The 22,954-nt window shown below is 39.1% G+C and overlaps 1 protein-coding gene across 1 annotated transcript; it reads left to right on the top strand.

Moving 5' to 3' along the window:
* The first annotated feature begins 13,812 nt into the window (after positions 1 to 13,812).
* On the top strand, positions 13,813 to 15,294 carry LOC149373980 (uncharacterized). The gene is made up of 3 exons (XM_089595082.1): positions 13,813 to 14,361; positions 14,422 to 14,969; positions 15,027 to 15,294. Exons 1-3 carry the CDS (start codon positions 13,813 to 13,815, stop codon positions 15,292 to 15,294), a joined length of 1,365 nt encoding a protein of 454 aa, XP_089451208.1.
* Positions 15,295 to 22,954: the final 7,660 nt, after the last annotated feature.

Below are 22,954 nucleotides of genomic sequence, written 5' to 3'. Positions count from 1 at the left end.
CAGCAAGTGCTTCTGAATTTTTTGTCACAAAGAAAAGATCTGGCAGCCAACCGAGTCAAATCTATCAGGGTGAGAGAGGATGCGAAGTCCTTATGGAAGCAACTTGCTGGAGACGTGAGTGCTGTCGGAACGGGCAAAACAGTTGAACAATGTTAAGCGGTAAGTTTTTTTTTTTTCACAATGACTACAATGTTGATTTTAAGTATGACCTTAATATTCCATTTCTGTGTCTTTCGCAGCAATTCAAGACTTGAATTTCAAGTACTTAAAAGGAAAACACAAGTTACTTGCAGTGTGCAAGATTTGTCTTGCGCGCCCATGACCAGAGAATATAGAATATATCTCTTTAAGTATAGAAGGCCAGGGCAGGCCTTTTCTTGTTTCCAACTTTTGAGGCACATAAATTTAGTTAGGTACCCCATAAGGCAGGTGGCGTTAGCGTTGGGGGTAGTGTACCGAAGCAGAACAAAAAGTAGTGTCGTACATCGAGCGATCGAGTCAGCGGTCAAGATCGAGCCACTAATTAATTAAATAAACACCTTTTGCCCGATACAGAAAATTACAGCTCGTTTATTAACAGAGGTGAGTGCGTACAATATTGGAAAGGAGAGTGTTCTTTTGACAAATCATTGGGCGCCCGCACGCGGGTGGCCTTAATCACCCTCAATGGCCGGTGCCAGCGATGGTAATGGCTATGGCTTTTCGATGGAAGGCATCGAAATGAACAATAAGAGAAAGTGCGAATTCCTGAAGGACGAAGGAGAGCAAGGCCTACCCCCAGGCCTAGGACTCTCTAAAAAGGCGCAGAAAAAAGCCAAGAAAAGGCAGATAGAAATCGCTGCCGCAGATAAATCTAATCGCGAGGCCCGAGAAGAGGCCACACCTCAAGAATCCCTAGGAAAATTTCCAGAAGATTCGAAATCAAAACAAGAACACGTGCTCAAGCCGATCAGCGCTGCACAGTTGCTTTCAGCTAATAAAATACCACTCACCCAGCAAGGGAGTCAAACAGTCTGGATCACGAAAATCAAGGACGACGGTCAAAAAATCAACAAAATCCGAGTAGGAGGTATTCTGATACAAAATAACCTCAAATTCAAAGTCATTGAGCAAAGAGGATTTAAGAACGTTGAGGTCGTCTGCAGATCCCCTGCAGAGGCGAACTTGATTATGCAATGCAACTCCACAATCTCACAATTTAACCTGCAAGTATTCATACCAAAATTCAAGCAAACAAGAAAAGGCATGATAAAATTTATCCCAGTTGAGTACACGGAGCAACAAATAGCTGAAGAGGTAGTATCAGACATTAAAATTACAGATGTCAAAAGATTGAATAAGAAGAACAGGAACCCCAATGCCGCCCCAGAGGAAAAGTGGATTCCTAGTGAAACCGTCCTCTTGACATTTGAAGGATCCAAGATACCCATTGAAGTTGTTTACAGTGGTGCATATGTTATGGTGGAACCCTATGTCAATAAGCCACTTCAATGTTTCAATTGTTTTAAGTTCGGCCATGTCGCGTCAAAGTGCGACCCGAACCCAGAAATTGCAGCCAAAAAATCGCTGTGCATAATGTGCGGCAAAGCTAAACATGAAGGCTCCCGATGTCACGATGCTCCCAAATGCGCAAACTGCGAGGGAGAACACAAAAGTATAGACTCCAGCTGTCCAGTATGGCAGAAGCACTACAAAGTCAACGTGATCATGGCATACGACGATAAATCTCCGTCCGAGGCCAAACTGGAAGTATTCGGTGAACAAAGAAGAGAAGCACCTAGGTTAAATAGAGCCAACTTTCCTAGGCTAAAAGAAGCAAAAAAAAATATTCTGCTCAATAACTGCACCAAAAAATATAATGAAGTGGTCAAGAACAAGGGACACCAGAAGGTTCATCTTCGGGGCCAAACATTGGACCCGGTCCAGAGAACTGCTCCCGTTACCACCATTAATGCCGTTGCTACCGGTACCACTGCTGTTTCTCTCTCTACTACCTCGCCGTCGCACACAACGTCCAGGCCTGCTACACCCACTCTTTTGCCTCCAACTACCAAGCTGCTGACGCTAACCAAGGGAACAAAACTCAGGACGTATTCGCAGGAGGACAGGATTGCAACTCAAGCGTATAAATTAGACTTGTTTTCAGATTGAGAACTCTCCGCCTCTCAAACTGATAAATAATTACTGTACGTATAACCATACCACAACTTTAATGGATAATAATAGCACTCACTCACTACCTAGTCAAACTCAATCAAAGATAAAAATATTGCAATGGAATGCTAGATCTATTAATAACAAACTAGATATCCAGTTGAAAGGCCGAGAGTTCGACATTCTGATAATCATAGAAACTCATCTCAAGTCCAGAGACTATTATAAGATAGCTGGTTTTGAACCAATCAGATTCGATAGAGATGATAGTATTAAGGGGGGTGGAATCGCCTTTTTTATTAGAAATAACCTAATTTTCGATATTTTAGATTGGAACCTGACCCTCAACAGCCTTGAAATAGGGGCCATAAAGATACACACCAGTGGAGGAGAGCTCTGTATTGCTGCTTGCTATCGGTCACCAAAGCGAGGAAATCTGCTGACTGCCCGGGAGGTCGGGCTAGTGTCCGGCAAACTGGTTCAATACGACAGCTTCTTACTGTTGGGAGATTTTAATAGTCACAATACTATCTGGGGGAGCACCAGCACCAGCACGTGTTGTAATGGTAGAGTACTTGAGGACTCGCTCGATCCTGACGTATTTTTTCTGCACAACAATAACGACCCAACGCACTTCTATTTTGACTATAGAGACAACAGTTTAAAATACTCAAACATAGACTTAACATATTCATCCTTTAACCTTGCCCTAAATACTAACTGGACAGTCGACATTGATCCCTGGGGGAGCGATCACTATCCAATCACCATTGAAATCAACTCCACCGCAAGTAAAGTCCATAGGGAAACCTTTAAGTACAATACTAACAAACTTGATTGGAACAAATTTTCAGAAATATTAACAACTAGCATGCACATTTTCAATAGTATTGACTTTGTTAACTCTGGTGCCTTGAATAGATATTATGAGCTCACTACCTTTATAGACAATAGCATTAGCAAAGCCAACACTAAATCAACTACCAAAAATCATAACAATTCTCGACACTCAAATAACAACCCTAGAAAAATCTGGTGGAATGATAGATGCGATAGGGCCTGCAGACTCAGAAAGGCCTCTCTACTGACTCTTAAACACAATACAAACATTGAAAACTATATTAATTACAAAAAATTGGCTGCTGAAGCTAATAGAACCTTCAAAGAGAGTAAACGAGAGTCCTTTCGCTCGTTTGCAGAGTCAGTTAGCCCTGCTACTCCATTGTCAACGGTATGGCGTATAGTCAAGGCGTTTAAAAGGGGCTGTCAAGAGTCTACTGCCACCCTGGGTAACGCTAGGTTCATTGAGAGCGCTCAGAAGCTGTTGAAAGACTTATGTGTCCCTAAAGATCCCGCTTTTGGACAATTTCAGGCTGAAACTGTCAGCTTCTCGACCCAACATGAGCGGCTATTTGATTCTCTATTTTCCCTACAGGAACTAGACTGCGCGCTCTATTCTTTCCGAGAGGGATCATCCCCTGGCTTCGACAAGTTCAATTACAAATTATTAAAAGCTCTGCCAGAAGCCTTGAAAAGAGTTTTGTTAGACATATTTAACGACCTGTTCGCCCAGGCTGAATTTCCTGAGGATTGGAACAAATTCTTATTGGTTTTCATCCCCTCTCAGGGCTCAAGTAAGGCCAGACCAATCGCTCTGGCGTCCTGCATTCTTAAGCTGCTTGAGAGGATGGTAGTTACCAGGATCACTTGGTTCGTGGAGCACTTTAAAATTATGCCGGACTGCCAGCTCGGATTCAGAAAAGGGAAATCTTGCATAGACAGTTTGACCATATTAACCAATCATATTCACAAGGCCTTTTACAACAACTCTAGCGTTAGCGCTGTTTTCCTGGACATTAAGGGCGCTTTTAATAGCGTAGTTCCGGACATACTTTTAAACGATTTAGTTGACATAGGATTGACAAAAAATTACGTACTGTTCATCAAAAACTTAATTTACAAAAGAACACTCATACCGATAAATATCACCAGAGATCTTGCTCAGACAGATGTGCACATTGCTCAAATAGGTCTACCGCAGGGAAGTGGATCTAGCCCAATCCTATTCGCCTTATACACCAAGTTCATTAGAAACCTCATCGACCCCAGAGTTAAGATACTAATGTTTGCAGATGATATTGTACTTTATATTGATCAATGCGAGCCCACTATCGCTTCTAAACTTTTGGAAAAATCAATAGAATTGCTAAACGTAGCCTTGAACAACAGGAATCTTTACCTTGAACCTTATAAATGCCGTTTTGTAATTTTTGACAAACATCCACAAAAATATAAAAAACTAGAAATAAGGATTTGCGGAATAACTGTTCAACCGGAGCGAGAAGTTAAGTTTCTAGGCATGATACTGGACAGTAGGCTTAGTTGGCTCCCACACGTCAATTACACGAAGAACAAGTGTTCCTTCCCGCTAAGAATTATCAGGAGCTTGAGGGGAGTGTGGTGGGGCGCGGACCCGCGGAGCTTATTGAAGCTTTTCAAGGCACTTGTGAGATCTAGACTGGAATATGGGGGTTTTTTGATTGCCGCAAAGAATCCTGATCACCTAAATATACTTCAAAAAGTTCAAAATATAGGTATCCGCATCGCCATGGGCTACAGAAACTCTACCCCCACTAACGTTATTGCCGCGGAATCTAAGATCGAATACATTCAACATCGCATGAACTATCTTTGCTCTACATTTATCTTAAAATGCATGTCATTTATCCAAAATATCACCCTTAAATCTATAGCTGAGTTACACGAGTCCACTGAAAGCCCGATATTGGCACATAACTGGCATGTACCAAGGATAGTGAAGTGTTACGAATCGTGTCTGTTTAGAGAGGACCTTGTACTCAAGCATGATGGGTTTCCAAAATTTAGCTATCCTCTTGACTCAACATTTTATAGACCTTCAATTAATCTTAAGCTTGGACCCAAAATACAGAACTCATTTACTCCTAATCAGGACCTCATCGGGGCTCTTTCCGAATATGACAAAGACGAAGGATGTGTTGACTTGTATACTGATGGATCAAAAGTGAGTAGCGGGAGCTCCTCCGGAGTTGGATGTGCATTGTGGTCACTTAATGATCACTTTAAAAGTTCAAGAGGTTTGCCCGGGCAGGCGTCGATCTTCTCGGCGGAGTGCAATGCTGTCATGTTAGCCACTGAATTAATCTTGGACGGCGTCACGAATGGCGCGATCGATGTTAAAACAAAATTTCGCCTATTTACAGATTCTCAAAGCATCCCCAGAGCTCTCCTCCACTGCAATGGACTCGCGGCAGAGTCACCATTAATAATTAAAATCAGACACGATTTATACAGGCTCAATAAATTGGGCGTTTCCATAGAGATCCTCTGGATTCCTTCGCACGTTGGAATTCACGGCAATGAAAAGGCTGACAAATCTGCCAAAGAGGCTGCGAGCTTTTGCTCCCAACTCGTCTATGAAGTCCCCTATACAGACTTGGTAGCCGAGAGGAAAAAAATGTACAAAGAATTAAACTTTAGTGAAATCAGAGAGAATTATGCTAGAACCAACAAAGGTGCCTTTTATTTTGAAAATTTCTATTCGGATAATAACAACAAGCTCTGGTTTCACAATTTTGAATTACCTAGAAAAATTATCACCTGCTTAAACAGGCTCCGTTGTAACCACAATTCACTAAAACAATCGCTAGTCAAAATTAAAGCTGTACACTCTGACATATGTAAATGTGGTCTAGAATGCGAAAGTGCAAACCATGTATTTTTTGCGTGTCCTCTTTACGAAAAGCACCGAACAGAACTAATCGGGGAACTCTATAGATTAAAGTTATTCGGACCATATAATATATACGAATTAATTCAAGAAAACAACTTGGCTGTGATTAATGCTCTTAAGAGCTTCATTTATGGAACTAAAATTACTATTTAAATACGTACTAATAGGAAAAATGTAACAATTAATTACGTACTCTTAGGACCAGCCTTACTTTGTATTTTTATGAATTGTTAAGCGCAACATTAGTATTCTAAGCGCACGAATGTTTCAATAATTTACTTATAGTCAAACCAATATATTGTATGTATAAATACATGTAAATATCATTAAATGTAACCAGTAGTGTACTGGCATATGTATATCCAATACGACGCCAATAAATGAATTAAACTAAAAAATTAAAAAAACCGAAGCAGAAACTGTCGTTACCATGTGGGTCGGTGCTATAGGAAACAGTTACCATGTGTTACAGATTAGCTGAATCTATTACCATATGCATCGACGTAGTAGGTAAACCAACTAAAATGTCAAAAAAAGCTCCTTTTGAACGTCTTCAATTTTTTATTACCACACTTGATTTGCCTAAATAATAATTATGATTATTCCACGTATGGATGCAAAATGTTACGTATTATTATATATTACGGCAATGTTCGTCTGCTCTCAGCTAATTCCAGTAATAAATGTAGTAAAACAAAGTGTTTGACGATTTTAATTAAGAAAATATAGATCTACGATTATTGTTTGACTAAATTACTGGAATTACTCAATGGAAGCCAACGTGAAGGCGGCAGTTTCTTCCATCACGATGGGATGGGAAGAGGTGCATTAGTTGTCTTATTGCCACAAGTTTATAAGTAATTTGAAAACTTTAAATTTAAATTTTTATATGGTTTTGTGATTATGTATATATATTACATGACTATGCTATAAGTTAAAGATATTAAGATACTATCTGTGGCAATAAGATAAGAGGGAACAATTAGTTAAGAGCAAAAAGCAATTATCATCATGCACAGTCGAAAAATGGAATGAATTTTTTCTTCAATACAATCAACTCCAATGTATGTACAATAAACTGTAACAATTACTATATACATATTTAACACCAATACATACTTTCTAGGAACAAAAATTATTATATACTATAAATATTACTAGATACATACTTAACATAAATACATATTTTCCAGAAACAAAAATCACTATTTGCTTAACATGCCAACTATTATCAAACCATACAATATTAATTATTTACAAATATTAAATCAGTGTGCACAATAATGCATGCAAAAATATATTAATGACGTACAGTGAAATTACAGTAATTAAATGATAACGAAAAAGCTATTAATATGATCTAATAAATCTTGACTAGAATTACAGCAATGAGCCAATACACTGAATGTTTTGGTCCATAAATTATTAATAAGTACAATGAACAATAATTACCACTTAAATAGTGTTCTAGTGAAAAACTTAGATAAACATTCTCGACGTTTAAATAACCGATTAGTGGGTAGAAACCTTAGAATAAGAAATCGTCACTGTTATTTATTAATAGTAATTACTCGCTTGGTTTACAGCATAAAGGATATCTTCGAAACATTGTTACAACGTAAGAATTAATTTCTTTGGATTAAATACTTATTTTAAAATAATTAAAGTTACCGCTGCAATTTTTGTAATTTGGCGCAAGGTTTATACGAATATGAAGTTGTCGCTCTTTTTTTTCATTATCTCGTGCATCTCTGGACATCCATTTCAAATAATAAAAAATATGCATTCTTACAAAGAGTTTGATAACTTAATCCCGATATACTCTGTACACGTTTCTTCCGACCAAATACAGCTGAACCTCTGCTTAACTATCTTTTCAATACAACACTTTAAATTTTTAGCAATAAACTTTTCTGTAATGTGATTTCGAAATTCAGTATCAAAAATTTCATAAGCAAGTTGAACAAGAGAAAAAAATTCATCAGATGGCACAATTAAGTTTCCAAGCTCATTCTCTGGTATAAAGTATGCTTTAAAAAAAATTAAAAAATCACTTTCATCACAAAAACTTTTGTTATCTCTGGCAAACACGTTCAAATAAGATTCGCAATCAAATTTATTTGTGCACTTATAAACAAGATAACCAGCAACATACTTCATAGCACATTTTTCCAAAGTAACTTTATGTTGAGAAGTGACCTGTGAATCAAAATTTTCTTTTACGTCATCATTATTCTCTTCAACATCAAAATACTCCTGGCTAGCCCAGATCTCAACATTCGATTCAACTTCATTTAGTGTTACTTCCCGTTTCCTATTCTTATTAACAACTTCAGAGCAATCATTCAATAAATTTATCGTCCTATCATGTTCACAATTAGTTTCTTTAGGAGGAAACAAAAAAGTCGTTACAATTGCATGCTGGAAAATTTTTCTAAATTGCAATGCTGTAGGATGGGTATTCTTTCCAAGTAAAGATCTAATTATGGCAAAAAAGTTTTCTAATGCATCTTGGTTTAACTTTCCGGTAAGTAAATAGCTTCTACGTTGTGCTTTTAGCTCTTCCCACAATAACAATACACTATTAATGGTTAGTATTAAATTTACAAAACAATCCAAGATTTTAAAAGATTCACTAGTAAACATTAAAATTTTAGCAATATAAGGAAGAGCATCACGCAAAGTTTCCTCGGTTTTGGGGTTATGTTTACTTTAGCCACGTCTCAAAAGATTATTATCTTGTGGATGCCGGGCATTTAAACAATCAAATATATTATTCATGATAAGTAAAAAATTGGCAGTTACAACGCATGAAGAATCTTTTAACTCTCCCGTACTCCATCCTGTTAACATTGCTTTAGTTACTGAGGCGCTAAGAACTTGAACAGCTAATCTAACATTCATTCTTTCAAATTTCGTTGGATTCAAATGCCTGTCAGTTAATTTAGGAGCGGCTCTGCATTTTTTATTACGCTCGAGATCACGCAATTCGCGAATAGAATCTCCATGAAATATTTTGGCAATTTATCATATAATTATGACCAATCAAATTATTTCTAAAGCATTTCATCACATGTGGAGGATCGTATTAAAAAAAATATTTTTCGTCCATTGTACTCTATGTAGGGTTTCTCATCTGTAATACTTAAAAGACCGATTGCTTTTTGATTCGAAGATCCCTGATCGCAAACCATCGCTCGAATTCTTAAACCCGTTTTTTCAACGGCATCAATTATATCCGGAATAATTAATTTCAAAAATTCCCCAGATACAGGACCCGCAGAATACGAAAAATAAATTGCTTGCTTCCAAGAATACGATAAACCCGATACCATAGCAACTAACGCAATATTACCCATTTTATCGCTACGCCCATAATTTCCTAAGTCAGCGAAACCTTCGATATAATCTTCTTTTCGATTGTACTCTAAACACGGTTTAATAGCTACCTCATCCCACATAAGAACACACTCCCGTTCAAGTTCTGACATCGTCTCGGCTTTTATTTTTAATAATCGAAATACATCGCTGTTTATACCCGGACTTAAACTTAGTTCATTCGCCCACTCTTTCATTAACGATATACAAGGCAACGCGATCTCTTTTTCTTGGCGAAGATATTTGTAAGCTTTTGGTGACTTAAAATACAAACCCAGAGCAAACTTTTTCTCGTCCTCGTCCCATTTGCGAACCTGATTACTGTGATACAACTGCATTTTCAATAAAATCAAAGAGTTTTCGTTCAAATAATTAGACGCCTGCGTAACGATTTCGTCTTTAGTTAACGGTTTCACTGGTTTTGACGTTAACCTGTTCAATTTTACTTGAAGACCTTTCATTTTCAACCGCATTTGCTGTAATTTCGTTAATAATTTATTTTTTTGTTTTTGTAAGTAATAAATACTTACTCGAACATTAGTACGAGATTTCCTTTTACGGGTAAAATTTTTTTGACATTCTTTTTCGTTATCATTTGTGCCGTTCTGTACAGGTAAATTGTCATTAGCAACATCTCCGTTTCCGAAATTATCAAACAATTCACTACAGCTACTAACACCTCCAAAATTATCAAGCGGTTCACTACAGCTACCAACACCTCCAAAATTGACATCAACATTACATTGTGAAAGAGTTACGTTCAAATCATTGATTATTATTGTATTTTGTTGAAGTTCAAGTGTATCAACATCGGTAACCACTCTTTCAACAATAGCATTGATGCCAATCGGTACAGAATTATTTTGTAAAACCTTTTTACCAACTCCATGGATACAAAAATCAGCCGGCTTAAAGTGGTCAGAGCAGAGGCGTTTGTTTTCCAAAGTCATCTCATCCATCTCGCTGAAGCTTTCATTTCCAGATGGTCGGAACCCATTCTTTCATGCTAGTTAATTTTAAAAACAAGAGATATGTACAAGTAAAAACTTTTTAAGCGCAAACAACGGAAAAGAGAAAAAAAATTAGTTATCTGTTTCGCTAGTCAATACAAAAAACCACTGCAAATCAAGTTAAAACAATCTTAAATACTAAATACAAAATCATAAATCTGCTCCACATTACAATGAAGAAGGTCCATGCGTTTCGTAAGTAAAAGGTGTAGAAGTTTTACTGTACACACACACACACACACACACACACACACACACACACACACACACACACACACACACAGAGTATTCATTTTTTTATACGAAATTGAAAGTTTTTCGTGTTGAAAATAATACATACGTTCATGTTTTCTTATCAAAATAGTTTTCCAACTATGACAGTGTATCTGTACACACCCATATTATAGACAAAACCATCCGGCACATGGATCACCTTCCAAAAAAACCATGCTGTTCATATTTTCTATTTTCTGATTAAATATTTGAAACGTAACTCAAATTAAAAAAAAAATATATATTACAAATTAGATAAGTTTAACTAAAAAGTCTATTACCTTATATATTTTGGCTACAAACTTTTTATGCTAATAATCCTCGCATAATAGAATAATACAAAAAACCCTTTTTCTGTAATTAACAGATTTTGTAGATTACATATTACATTTTAATGGGGCACCCTATATTTCAATAGACTTTCCTTATAAATAAGAAGTCACTCTACGACAGTTTGAAATATTTTCTTTGGTTTACACAAATAAATGAAAACACCCCAGTAAAATTTTTACATGAAAAGTTTGGGATTCAAGTGTAGAAGATTGCATGGATTTTGTTTTTTTTTAATAAAAAAAGATTTTGGTTTAATATATTTCCTTCTCTATATTGTCTAATAAAAATGAGGGGAGCTTCTGCATACTCAAGAGTTTCAAATACTTTATTTCATAGGAATAAAATTGTATAAACTATTACGCCGTACTTAAATTCACTACAAGAGAATTTTTAGTATTTACCTTCTAAAAAGTAGGCGGGGCTTATCTTAAATTGTATGTGTTAATGAAGGTGTTAATCACCTAGAGGCGCTCCTATTAGCATTCTCCGTCCTCACATCAGTTATCAGCCTTCAAAATTCTCTATTTTTTTCAAAAAAGGTCGAATAAGAGTGATGAGGACCCCCTGGTTATTGTAATTTAATCGTTCACGAGCGAAGAACCATCCGCCTTCAGAGATAATATGGGGAGTGGTTTAGAAAGAATTCTGACTGTTTTCATTCGGCTATATGCGTTTTACTCCCAACCAATAGGATAGCGCTAGTGGGAAAGAAAGATAGAAACTACCACATATACGTATAGAGAAAAGAATCCTTCGAAAAAACATAGCAACTCTTTGTTCGAAAACTTAAAATTATTTCACTTCTCATAAATTTTTGCGAAAATATTAGTTAGATTTTTTAACGAACATGAAAGGGTACGTAAGTTTTTTTTTTGTCTGTTATTTATGTATGTTTTTATATGTTTATTGTATTTAAGCTCGTATAAATATGAAAGGTAAGTACATTATACAAATACAAGGACTAACTCAAATTTTTATTTAGAGCGCCGTCTTCTCAGTAATAATAAAATTCTACACGAGCCAACAACACTACTATTATTCTTAAATAAAATAAGAAAGTCGTTGAAATTATTTTTTCAGTCCAGATCCAACAGGGCCCCAGACAATTTGACTTATTTTGGTTACGGCTAAATAAACAATATTTTCACAATAAAATAGAGGTTCGTTTATTCCGGCTTTTGAAATTTTTTCCTTTTTCGTAGAATAACCCATGTATACTAAAATGTAGCTGTCAAACGTATATGGGCTAAGTAAGTAAGTAATGTCAATTCAAACATCTAAGGTATGTAACCATGCACACTGATAAAAACAAAAAAATTGCTGTTGTCATGTCATTCTATATGAACCTCGCAAATAGCATAAATTTGCATGACAATATAGCTAACACCGCGGTGACATGAAGCGTCAAAAACTATACTAGTATATGCTAAAAAACGAGTAAAAAGCTATTTGTAACGTACACAACTTCTTTTTACTTACAGAATCTCATTTTTGATTGGAAAGCGATGAAATGTCCGGTCTGGCGTTTTCATGGTGCTGTTGCCACACTCCCTGTACGAACAACTCACTTTAGGCATTTTGACGATGTTTTTTTTTCATCCGATCAGTAATTGATGATTTTCGACATCAAATAATAAATTTTTAATAGTAAAAAATAACTGTTGGCGATTTTTTTTTTAACACTAAAAGTAATTAAGAAAATGATTGTGATGCATCTGATACTCTGAGATCAAAGTCCTTAATCTCGTTAATCCTGATTATCATCCAGGTTATAACTTTAAAAACAAATGCAATTATGCATAAATATCATATAACAAGCGGTCTGCTATCTAAAAAAGTGTATAGATGCGCAGGCTATATTTAAAATAGTTTGACATAAAAATGTTGTGTTATCCTAATGAAAGATTACAAAAGAAGAAAAACAAATTTGTTTCATCGCAAAAAAAATTTTTATTTCATCGAATTTACACCAGTTTTGATCTGCACCGCTATACATTATATATCATATTATAATTTGCATGCACATAAATATAATACGTAACATTTTGCATCCATACGTGGAATAATCATAATTATTATTATGGCAAATCAAGTGTGGTAATAAAAAATTGAAGACGTTCAAAAGGAGCTTTTTTTGACATTTTAGTTGGTTTACCTACTACGTCGATGCATATGGTAATAGATTCAGCTAATCTGTAACACATGGTAACTGTTTCCTATAGCACCGACCCACATGGTAACGACAGTTTCTGCTTCGGTACACTACCCCCAACGCTAACGCCACCTGCCTTATGGGGTACCTAACTAAATTTATGTGCCTCAAAAGTTGGAAACAAGAAAAGGCCTGCCCTGGCCTTCTATACGTAAAGAGATATATTCTATATTCTCTGGGCATGGGCGCGCAAGACAAATCTTGCATACTGCAAGTAACTTGAGTTTTCCTTTTAAGTACTTGAAATTCAAGTCTTGAATTGCTGCGAAAGACACAGAAATGGAATATTAAGGTCATACTTAAAATCAACATTGTAGTCATTGTGAAAAAAAAAAAACTTACCGCTTAACATTGTTCAACTGTTTTGCCCGTTCCGACAGCACTCACGTCTCCAGCAAGTTGCTTCCATAAGGACTTCGCATCCTCTCTCACCCTGATAGATTTGACTCGGTTGGCTGCCAGATATTTTCTTTGTGACAAAAAATTCAGAAGCACTTGCTGCTCGTCGACGCACCACCGACATGATTTTTGTTCCGACTCCATACTCTGGTCATGCGGAAACAATTTAATTATTTTGAATTTTGTTGTAACATCCGTCTATGTTATAACTATGTTATATAGGCCCGCGAAGCGGAAAGAGTTATATGGTACGGCTCCTGACTGGGCACTGCTTGCCCCAAATGGGACTCCGCACCCCCTCCAGACCGTTACAACCAGCCGTCATCGATCTCTGGAACGATTTACCAGATCTTTCAGATCCGACCTTTGGAATACCGGGCGGCGTCGATATCCTACTTGGAGCCGACGTGTACCCCCATCTACTACGGCCAAGGCAGTTATTCCGTGGAGATATCGTCAGACAGCTCACCGTTGCCGGCTGGATGCTCGCCGGTCACGCACCAGGCCAAGCGACCTCGTCCTCGCCATCTGCTTGCATGACGACACAGGACACCTCAGCTCCGCCTTGGCACGAGCAGCTAATCGCTCTGATACAACGGTTTTGGGAATTGGAGGACGTGCCACGGGTAATTCGTCAATCTCCTTATGACATCGAGTGCGAGGTCATCTTTGCCGATCATCATTGGGCTGCCGACGGGCGCTATGTCGTCCGCTTCCCGCTCAAGCGCGACGGAATTGAGCGACTCGGAGAGAGCTTAACTGGCGCTAGAGCATCCCTTCGTTCGCTACAGCGCAGATTGCGGGGTGCCCCGGAGATGGCCATCGAATATGCACGCTTTATGGACGAGTATGTTAGGTGCGGGCACATGCGGTGACTGACCGACGTGGAGCTGCGCGAGTCGTCGGGCCTCGTGCATTATATCCCGCACCATGGCATCTGGCAAGCTGGCGACCACCGGAAGAAACTGCGCGTCGTATTCAACGCATCGCGACCGACATCCACTGGCTATAGCCTCAACGATATCCTGCACGCCGGACCGAAGCTCCAAGCCTGCTTGCCGACTGTCTTGCTCCGCTGGAGAAGGCATCGGATTGCTTTCTGCGCGGACATCCAGATGATGTTTCGGCAGATTTGGATCGACAAGCGTGACGTGGACCTCCAGCATATCCTGTGGAGCACTGATGACTCTAGCCCGCCGAAGCACTATCAGTTGCTCACTGTGACCTACGGTGAAGCTAGTGCTCCCTATCTCTCTCTACGGACGATTTCCCAGCTATGCGAGGATGAAGGCCATGCTTGGGCCGAGGCCGTGCCTGTCATCAAACAAGATCGACACGTAGATGATATTCTCTCTGGCGCTGATAACGTTGAGACGGCTCGACTTCGCCGCGACCAGCTGATCGGCTTGTTGCAAGCTGGGGGCTTCCTCCTGAGGAAGTGGGTAGCCAACGATCCGGAGCTGTTGCGTGATCTCTCTTCGGATGCCTGACTAAGGCCGACCTGGCGACAGCTCAGCGCAGACGGTCTTGTCAGCAAACTCGTCGACAGCTGGAACCCGATTGACGATTGCTTCCACGTCACGCCGCCTACCCTACAGCCACGGCCGACAAAGCGCGCGATGCTTGCCGCTCTAGCACGACTCTTCGATCCCTGTGGATGGATCTCGCCCGTTGTCTTAACTGCCAAAATGATCATCCAGGATCTCTGGCGAGCGCGACTCGAATGGGATGAGCCCGCGCCTGCGGCCATGGCCCAACGCTAGAGCGGATTTCTGACTCAACTGCAGAATGTCCCCAGCATTGCCATTCCTCGCTGGATCAGCTGCAGTCCCGCCGCTAGTTTGCAACTCCACGCATTTGCAGACGCGAGCCGGCGCGCGATGGCTGCTGTCGTGTACTCGCGCTCTGAGAACCCAGCCGATGGTGTCTGCGTGAGTATTTTGATGTCCAGGACCAAGTTGACCCCCATTAAAAGCTTGCAGCCAGACGCCACTGGTCCAACACGTATGACGATCCCTCGATTGGAGCTACGAGCGGCACTGCTCGCAGCGAGGCTGCTACGCATGGTTGCTGAGAAATATGCTGTGAGCGTTGAGCACTGTCACGCCTGGAGCGACTCCCAGATCGTGCTTCACTGGCTCCGATCATCGGAGCCGACAAACAACTCATTGATCGACAATTACGTGGCTCACATCCAGGAGCTTCTGCCCTCCCACGTATGGAGATATGTTCCGACGGACTCTAATCCAGCGGATGTGGCGTCCCGGGGCACGGATCTGTTCACGCTTCAGCAAATGCGTTCTTAGTGGGAAGGCCCTTCTTGGCTCGCGGGCCCTCTTAACTTGTGGCCAGCCGAAAACGCAAAGTTGCCTAGCTCCTGCAACCCAGTCACCGACGGCGCCCTCCAATATTGTTGTGCTGTTCAATGCACTACGCCAAATCTGCTCGAGAAGTTCTCAGACCTTGGCCGTCTCCTACGCTTCCTCGCTCGACTGCGTCGCTGGATCCGTCGTCGGCTACGTCGAGATACCGCTCCCTCGCCTTTCGCCCTTCTAACGACGATTGAGCTGCGCGATACCTACCTCGCCTGTGTCCGCCTTAGCCAGTGACAATTCTTCGCGCTAGAGATTGCGAGCTTGCAAAAGGGCAGCCGTGTCCCTGCAAAAAATCCACTGCTGTCTCTAGACCCGATCTTCTCCGATGACGTCCTTCGAGTTGGCGGTCGTCTCCAACATTCTGCGCTCACCTTCGATGAGCAGCATCCGCCAATCCTCGACAGCCGATGCAGCCTCGCTCGGCTCATTATCCAGTGGGCTCATGCTCGTGCTCTTCACGGAGGAGTCAGAGTCACCAGCGCCTATATGGCTCGCAAGGCCTGGATTGTTGGCGGGCGGAGCCGAATCAAAAGCATGCTCCAGGGATGCGTGGTCTGCGCCCGACTGCAGGCGCGGCCTACCACTCAACACATGGCACCTCTACCGGTCGCATGGCTTACTTCTGCTCGAGCTTTCTCTCGCACTGGAGTTGACTACGCTGGCCCATTCAACATTTTGTCTGCTAAGGGCCGAGGCATCCGCACAAGCAAGGGCTACGTCGCGATCTTCGTCTGCATGACCACCAAGGCGTCACACCTTGAGCCCGTTGGTGATCTCTCCACCGAGTCATTCATTGGAGCGCTCACAAGATTCTGCGCCAGGCGCGGTCGGCCCTTAGAGATCTGGAGTGATAACGCCACCTGCTTCCGCGCCGCAGACAGTGAAATGCGCGAGGCTCTCCAGGATGTCGAAATATAGTGGGAGCGTGTTGCTGGCTTACTGGCTGAACAAGGTGTCACGTGGTGAATACACCCGTCCCATCAGCAAGTTCTCTCTACTGCCCGTCCGATCGCCTAGTGCCGGCGACGCCGCCTCCAAAGTCTCCAAAGACCCTGTGGCTGAATCTGACCCAGGTACGGCGGGCGGAGACTGAAATCGTTCACGGAACGAGGCGGGCGGGTCGTGCAAGATTTGTCTTGCGCGCCCATGCCCTCCCCTCCCCCTCTTTCTGCTCAAAGAAGAGGGAGCTGCTGCTCGCTTGGTCTCTGCCGGCGCGATCGAACTGTTTTATCGAGTGGAACCAACGTGTGTGCACGCCTCGACCTCCTGCTTCGCTGGGGACTCTCGAACCGGACCTCCACGTCGATCTGCCTACTCTAAAATATCTGTTACGGCTGATCTGCCGATCTTGTATTTACTCGACGTCCTAATAAAGAATAATTTAAACATGCAGCATCACGCAAAAAGTTTAACATTAAAACTGGCAATGTGACAGATGGTATACATGATGTACAAAATAATATACATAAAAAAGTAATGGCTATTATCGGTTCTGCGCACGGTTGGGGACTAGAAATGATAGCTGAAGTCGGAGTCCGTGATGCTAATTTAGGTACTCAATAAAAGAAATGTTCTCATATAAACATTTACACGAAGGAAAATTAATTATTGCATGTATATCATGGGAATTTAGTAGTAGTTTTAACAATAAATTAATCTACTTGAAAACATGTACAGACAATCCCTTACATCCTTTTTTTACAGACAAAACTCTACTTACCAAAAAAAAAAATGTTGTGATATACGAGGTTGGAGTTCCTCCAAGTAATGATGTAGAGAATACTCCACCAACTAAGGAGACTCCTCGTGGAGTACAATCTACTGGCGATATCACAGGTAGATGTTTCCAAGATCAGTGTTTTACCCTTTCTCAATGCATCGCAATTGTAACTTATTTTTACAGGGATTTCTGGTAAGGATAACGCATCGACAAGCTTCCGAATGAGCGTTGGAACTCTAGCAAAAACTACTACATATAAATAATACAATGGGAGTTCCGTTGTGCATGCGATAGAGTGCGGACGTGTCGAGAGAGCGCTCTGTAGAAAAGAGTAATAAAAAGTAATTTAAGTAAAAATAAAAGAAATAACAAGTACGAAGAAGTGTAAAAAGTGAGGAAGCAGCAGAGAAAAAAGTGTAAAGTGAATAATTATGAAAGTTTGAAAGGATGAAGTGAGATTAGTGTGGTAGTGTCAGAGTATAGAGAACGGAACACGTGTAAGGCAAGTAAGGAGTGGGTAGTAAGGATAGAGGATAATAAAGAAAGGTATTAGTGAGAGGAAAAACAAGAGACAAGAGGACAGGAAAACAATGTTAAAGTGGCGATAGTAAAAAAAAAAGTGCAGTGAAGTTCGAAATAAAGTAAGGTTAGAAAAGATATTATAGGCAGAAAGTAGCGGCAATTGGAGAAAGAGGTCGATAGAAGTGGTAATTTGAGAGGTAGATAAGGAAGGACCCTGATAAAAAAGAAAGCGAGAAATATTGAGGTCAGTAAGAAAGATCCCTAATTTGTCGAATGAGGCTGGTAAAGAAAATTTCTGGTCGATATAAGTGGGGAAGTCAGTAAAGTAGAAAACTTTATTATCAGCAAAATTTAAAAATGGCCGGAAAGCCGCCTGCAGCAAGTATGAATACAAGAAATAATACAAATGCAAAATTAAAGGAACAAACTCTTTTAAATTTTACAAAAGAAAGTCAAGAGAACAAAGAATTAAACAATAAGATGAGCAGGTTGGAAAGGAAGTTGGACAGCATGATAAGTAGTCTAGAAAGAAGAAAAGAAGATTGGAAGGAGGAAAAACAGATATGGATAAAAGAAAGGCAACAGTGGACAGGAGAAAAGAAGGCGTTAGAAGAAAGAATAAGCAAGTTGGAATGGGAAACAGAAAAAGCTGAGAGAGAGAAAAGGAGACCGAATATTGTGATAAAAGGAGCAAATATTGAAAGAGAGAATCTGGAGAAGAAGGTCGAAGAATATATTGAACAAAAGATAAAAGTAAAAGTCAAGATAGAGAAGGCTAAGGAGATAAGTGTAAGCGCTGAGCAAAATGTGAGGAAGTTGGTGGTAGTAAGGCTGGCAAGTAAAAAAACGAAAGAAGAAGTAATGAGAAATGAAAGACATCTGGAGAGAGGAGTATACATAGAAAGCGATCTAACAGAGAGAAAAAAAGAGATCCAAAGATTTATTTTAAACAAGTCAAAAGAGCATAGGAACAAAGGAAAAAATACAAAAGTTGGATATATGAAGATTTTGATCGATGGTAAATGGCTTAGATTTGATGAAAGGAAAGGAGATTTTTCAGAAGAAAGAAGAAGGAGCCAAGAATGAGGTAAACAAGAAGATGTAGAAGAGGAGGGAGTGAGAAGAAGAAATGTTAGTGTTTGTGCGTGGAACATTGCGGGAGTGCTAAATAAGGACAGTGAAGTGTGGAAGTATTTAAGTGAATTTGATGTGATAATGTTAGTAGAGACATGGTTGGAACAGGACAAGTGGGCTACTGTAGAAAGTGAGTTGTCAAAAAGTTATGAGTGGAAGAGTATAGCAGCGACTAGAGAGCATAAAAAAGGTAGAGCGAAAGGAGAAGTGATATTAGGAATAAGCAAAAAATTGGAGAGTAGAAATCATAAAGTATGGAGCGATAATGTAGTAATGCAGGAGATTAAACACGGAAATCAGAAGTGGAAGATCATGGGAGTGTATAGTCAAAATGTAGCAGAGACGATGGAAATTATAATGCAAAAAGTAAAAACAAAGGAAAGTGGATGTGTACTTATACTATGAGATTGGAATGCAAGAACTGGGAGAGAAGGAGGTTGGATTAATGAAAGTGATAGTGAGAGTGATAGATACGACAAGGACGTAAGGTTAAGAAAGTCGAAAAACGAAAAGATCAATGAGGAAGGTCGAAGACTAATAAAATATATAACAGAAGAAGGATGGTGTACAGTAAATGGGCAAAAAGGAGTAGAAGGAGAATTCACATACGTTGGTAGCAAAGGGGAGTCGGTAATATATTACGCAATAGGATGTCAAGAAGCGTTAGATCAGATTAAGGAAATGAAGATAGGACAAAGAACGGAATCAGATTATATGCCGTTAGAAGTTTACCTAGAAAAGGAAGTAGAGGTAGGAATTGTAGAGAAAGAAGAGATAACAAAGGCAAGGAGGGATTGGACTCAAGAATTGATTGATCAGTATGGAGAAAGGTGTAAAGACTGGGAGCGGAAGGGAAAAGAGGTTGATGAAAGATAGAGTGAATTGAAAGAAAAAATAGTAAGTGCAGTACCTAAGGTGGAAAAAGAGTGTAAAGTGTGGAAGATGGGGGATAGAAAATGGCACGATAAAGAATGGAAGGAGAAGAAGAAGGATTTAAGAAGAATAATGAAAAGGTGGAAAAAAAAGAAAATAGAAAGAAGTTATTACATAGAAAAAAAAAGAGTATATAGAAACTGGTGTGAGGCAAATAGGAAAAGGTTTGAAAAATTAGAAGAAGAAAAGATAAAAAATGCAACATCGGAAGGCGAAGTGTGGAAACATATAAACAAGTGCAGGAAAAAACGAAGGAGAGAAATATCTAAAAAGTTCACAGTTGAAGAGTGGAGAAGGTATTTTATGGAAAAGTTAGATGGGAAGAATGAAGACGGAATTGTGAGAGAAGAGACAAGAAAGGAAGAGGCAAGAACAAATGCAGAGGATCAGGAAGAAATGAGCAAGGAAGAGTTCGAGAGGCAGATAGCCAGATTAAAAGTAGGAAAAGCACCAGGAGAAGACAAGCTGGAAAATAAAGTATGGAAATACATGCTGGGAGAAGTGGATGCAGCCCTTTGGGAATTGCTGAAAAAAGTATGGGAAAAAGAAGAATTACCGGATCAGTGGAGGCAAGGTACGATTTGTTTGATTCACAAAAAAGGTGATAAAGATATGTTAGAAAATTATAGAGGAGTTACATTGACATGTACAGCATATAAGATTTAAGCGAATATGTTAAATGAGATGTCACAAAAGGAAATCGAAGATAAATTATTAAAAAGCCAGTTTGGTTTTAGAGAAAAGAGAGGAGTAATAGAAGCTATATACACATTGAAACACATCGTTGATGAAAAATTAAGCAAAGAAAGAGGAAAATTATTTACATGTTTTATTGATTTTAAGGAAAAGCCTTTGATCAAGTTGATAGGAAAGTTTTGAAGGAAAGATTAATAGAAATGGAAGTAAGTGAAAAGCTAAGAAATAGGATTATGGATATTTATAAAGAAACGAGAAATGTAGTTAAAGTTGGAGAAGAGGAATCCAAGGAATTTTGGACAGAGAAAGGTTCGAGGCAAGGCTTCCCACTGAGCCCTACGCTGTTTAATGTGTACTTAGCGGATCTGGATCAGGAATTAAAGAAAGGGCAAGTGGGAGGATGCAGAGTTGGTAATGAAAAAGTTTGGAGTCTATCTTACGCGGATGATGTAGTATAAATAGCAGATAGAGAAGAAGAATTGAAAGAGATGTTAAAAAGATTCAAAAAGTACCTAGATAAAAAGAAGATGATTTTAAGTGAGAAAAAAACGAAAATTTTAGTGTTCGAAAAAAGAAAGAGGAATGATAGAAAGTGGAAGTGGGGGAGTAAGGAATTAGAAGAAGTAAAAGAAATAAGATATTTAGGATACATACTACAAAAAAAATCGGAGAAGCGATAGGCATATAAAAGAAAAGAAAAGAAAAGCAGTGATAGCTATGAAAAATGCATGGAGCATAGGAAAAAGAATATTTAAGAATAGCTATAAAAGAAGAAGCAAATTATTTACAGCCCTAGTAGAAAGTATAGCGCTATTTGGTGCGAAAGTGTGGGGCACGGAAGAAGAAGAAAGACTAGAAAGTGTACAGAGAATATATATGAAATGGATATTAGGATTAGACTGCAATACACCAAATTATATAGTGGAGGAGGAGTGTAGATGAAAAAGGATGAGTATGAAAGCGTTAAGGAGAGCGTTAAAGTTTGAAGAGAAAATTAGGGAGTCAGACATAAAATTAGTAAAAGAATGCATAAGAGAAAAGGACAAGGACAAGGAAAGAGAGAGAATAGAAAAGGAATCAAAAGAAAGAGTCGAATTGCTACGGGAAGAGAAAGTAAAAGAAACAAGATTTATGAAAGGAGTAGAATTTAGGGAGAAAGTAAGAGAAAAAATTTTAATGAACAAGGAAAGAAAAGAAAAAGAGAGGAGAATGGAAAAGATAGAGAATTCATGGTACAACAGAATATATAAAGGTATAAGAACAGAAGCCGAACCAGAATACTTGAAAAAGGATGTGCCATTAAAGGATAGAAAGTTAGTAGCAAGGTTAAGATGCGGAAATGAATGTAGAAGTAGAGAATACTGGAAAGGTGAGGAGGACAAAAAGTGTAGATTATGCAAGGAGGAAAAAGAAGATCATAGACACATACTAAAGATTTGCGGAAATACGAGAAATGAAGAAGAAATGGAAAAAATACTAAGCCATGATGCAAAAGAGATAGAAGTGCTAAGAAAAGTAATCAGAAAAAGGAAGGAGTCACAAAAGATCTAAAGGATAAAAGAAAGTATGCAGAAAGTGAAGGTAGTAAAGAGAGAAAAAGGATTAGTAGGACAAGAAAGAAGAGAGAAAAAGAAACGCAGGGAAGAATGAAGAATACAAGAAAATATATAGACAATTCAAAGAAAAGAGTTGTAAATTTTTGAAATTTTGATAGTTAAGTAGAATTAGAAAAGTTGTTTATTGAGTTAAATATGGGGAATTTTGATAATTTTGATAATTAAGTTGGGAATTTTTGAATTTTTGATAGACATGTGTTAAATTTTGAATTTTGAGAATTGAGTTTTGTATATTTAGAGTTGTAGTAATATTAAGTTTGTTTTATTTCTATATTATTTTAACAAAAGACAAAAGTAGAATATTAAGAATAGTTGAATTAAAAATTAATATATTATTTAGCGTAGTTTAAGTATTTATTAAATGTACAAAAATGTTACGGAACCCCTCCGAACCCGTAAGGGACGGAGTATGAAATAAATAAATAAA

Source organism: Copidosoma floridanum, unplaced genomic scaffold (assembly GCF_036245765.1).
Source record: "Copidosoma floridanum isolate Cflo_tuat_1 unplaced genomic scaffold, Cflo_Japanese_pri ptg000024l, whole genome shotgun sequence".
NCBI lineage: Eukaryota > Metazoa > Arthropoda > Insecta > Hymenoptera > Encyrtidae > Copidosoma > Copidosoma floridanum.
This window is presented reverse-complemented; position numbering and strand designations above follow the sequence as displayed.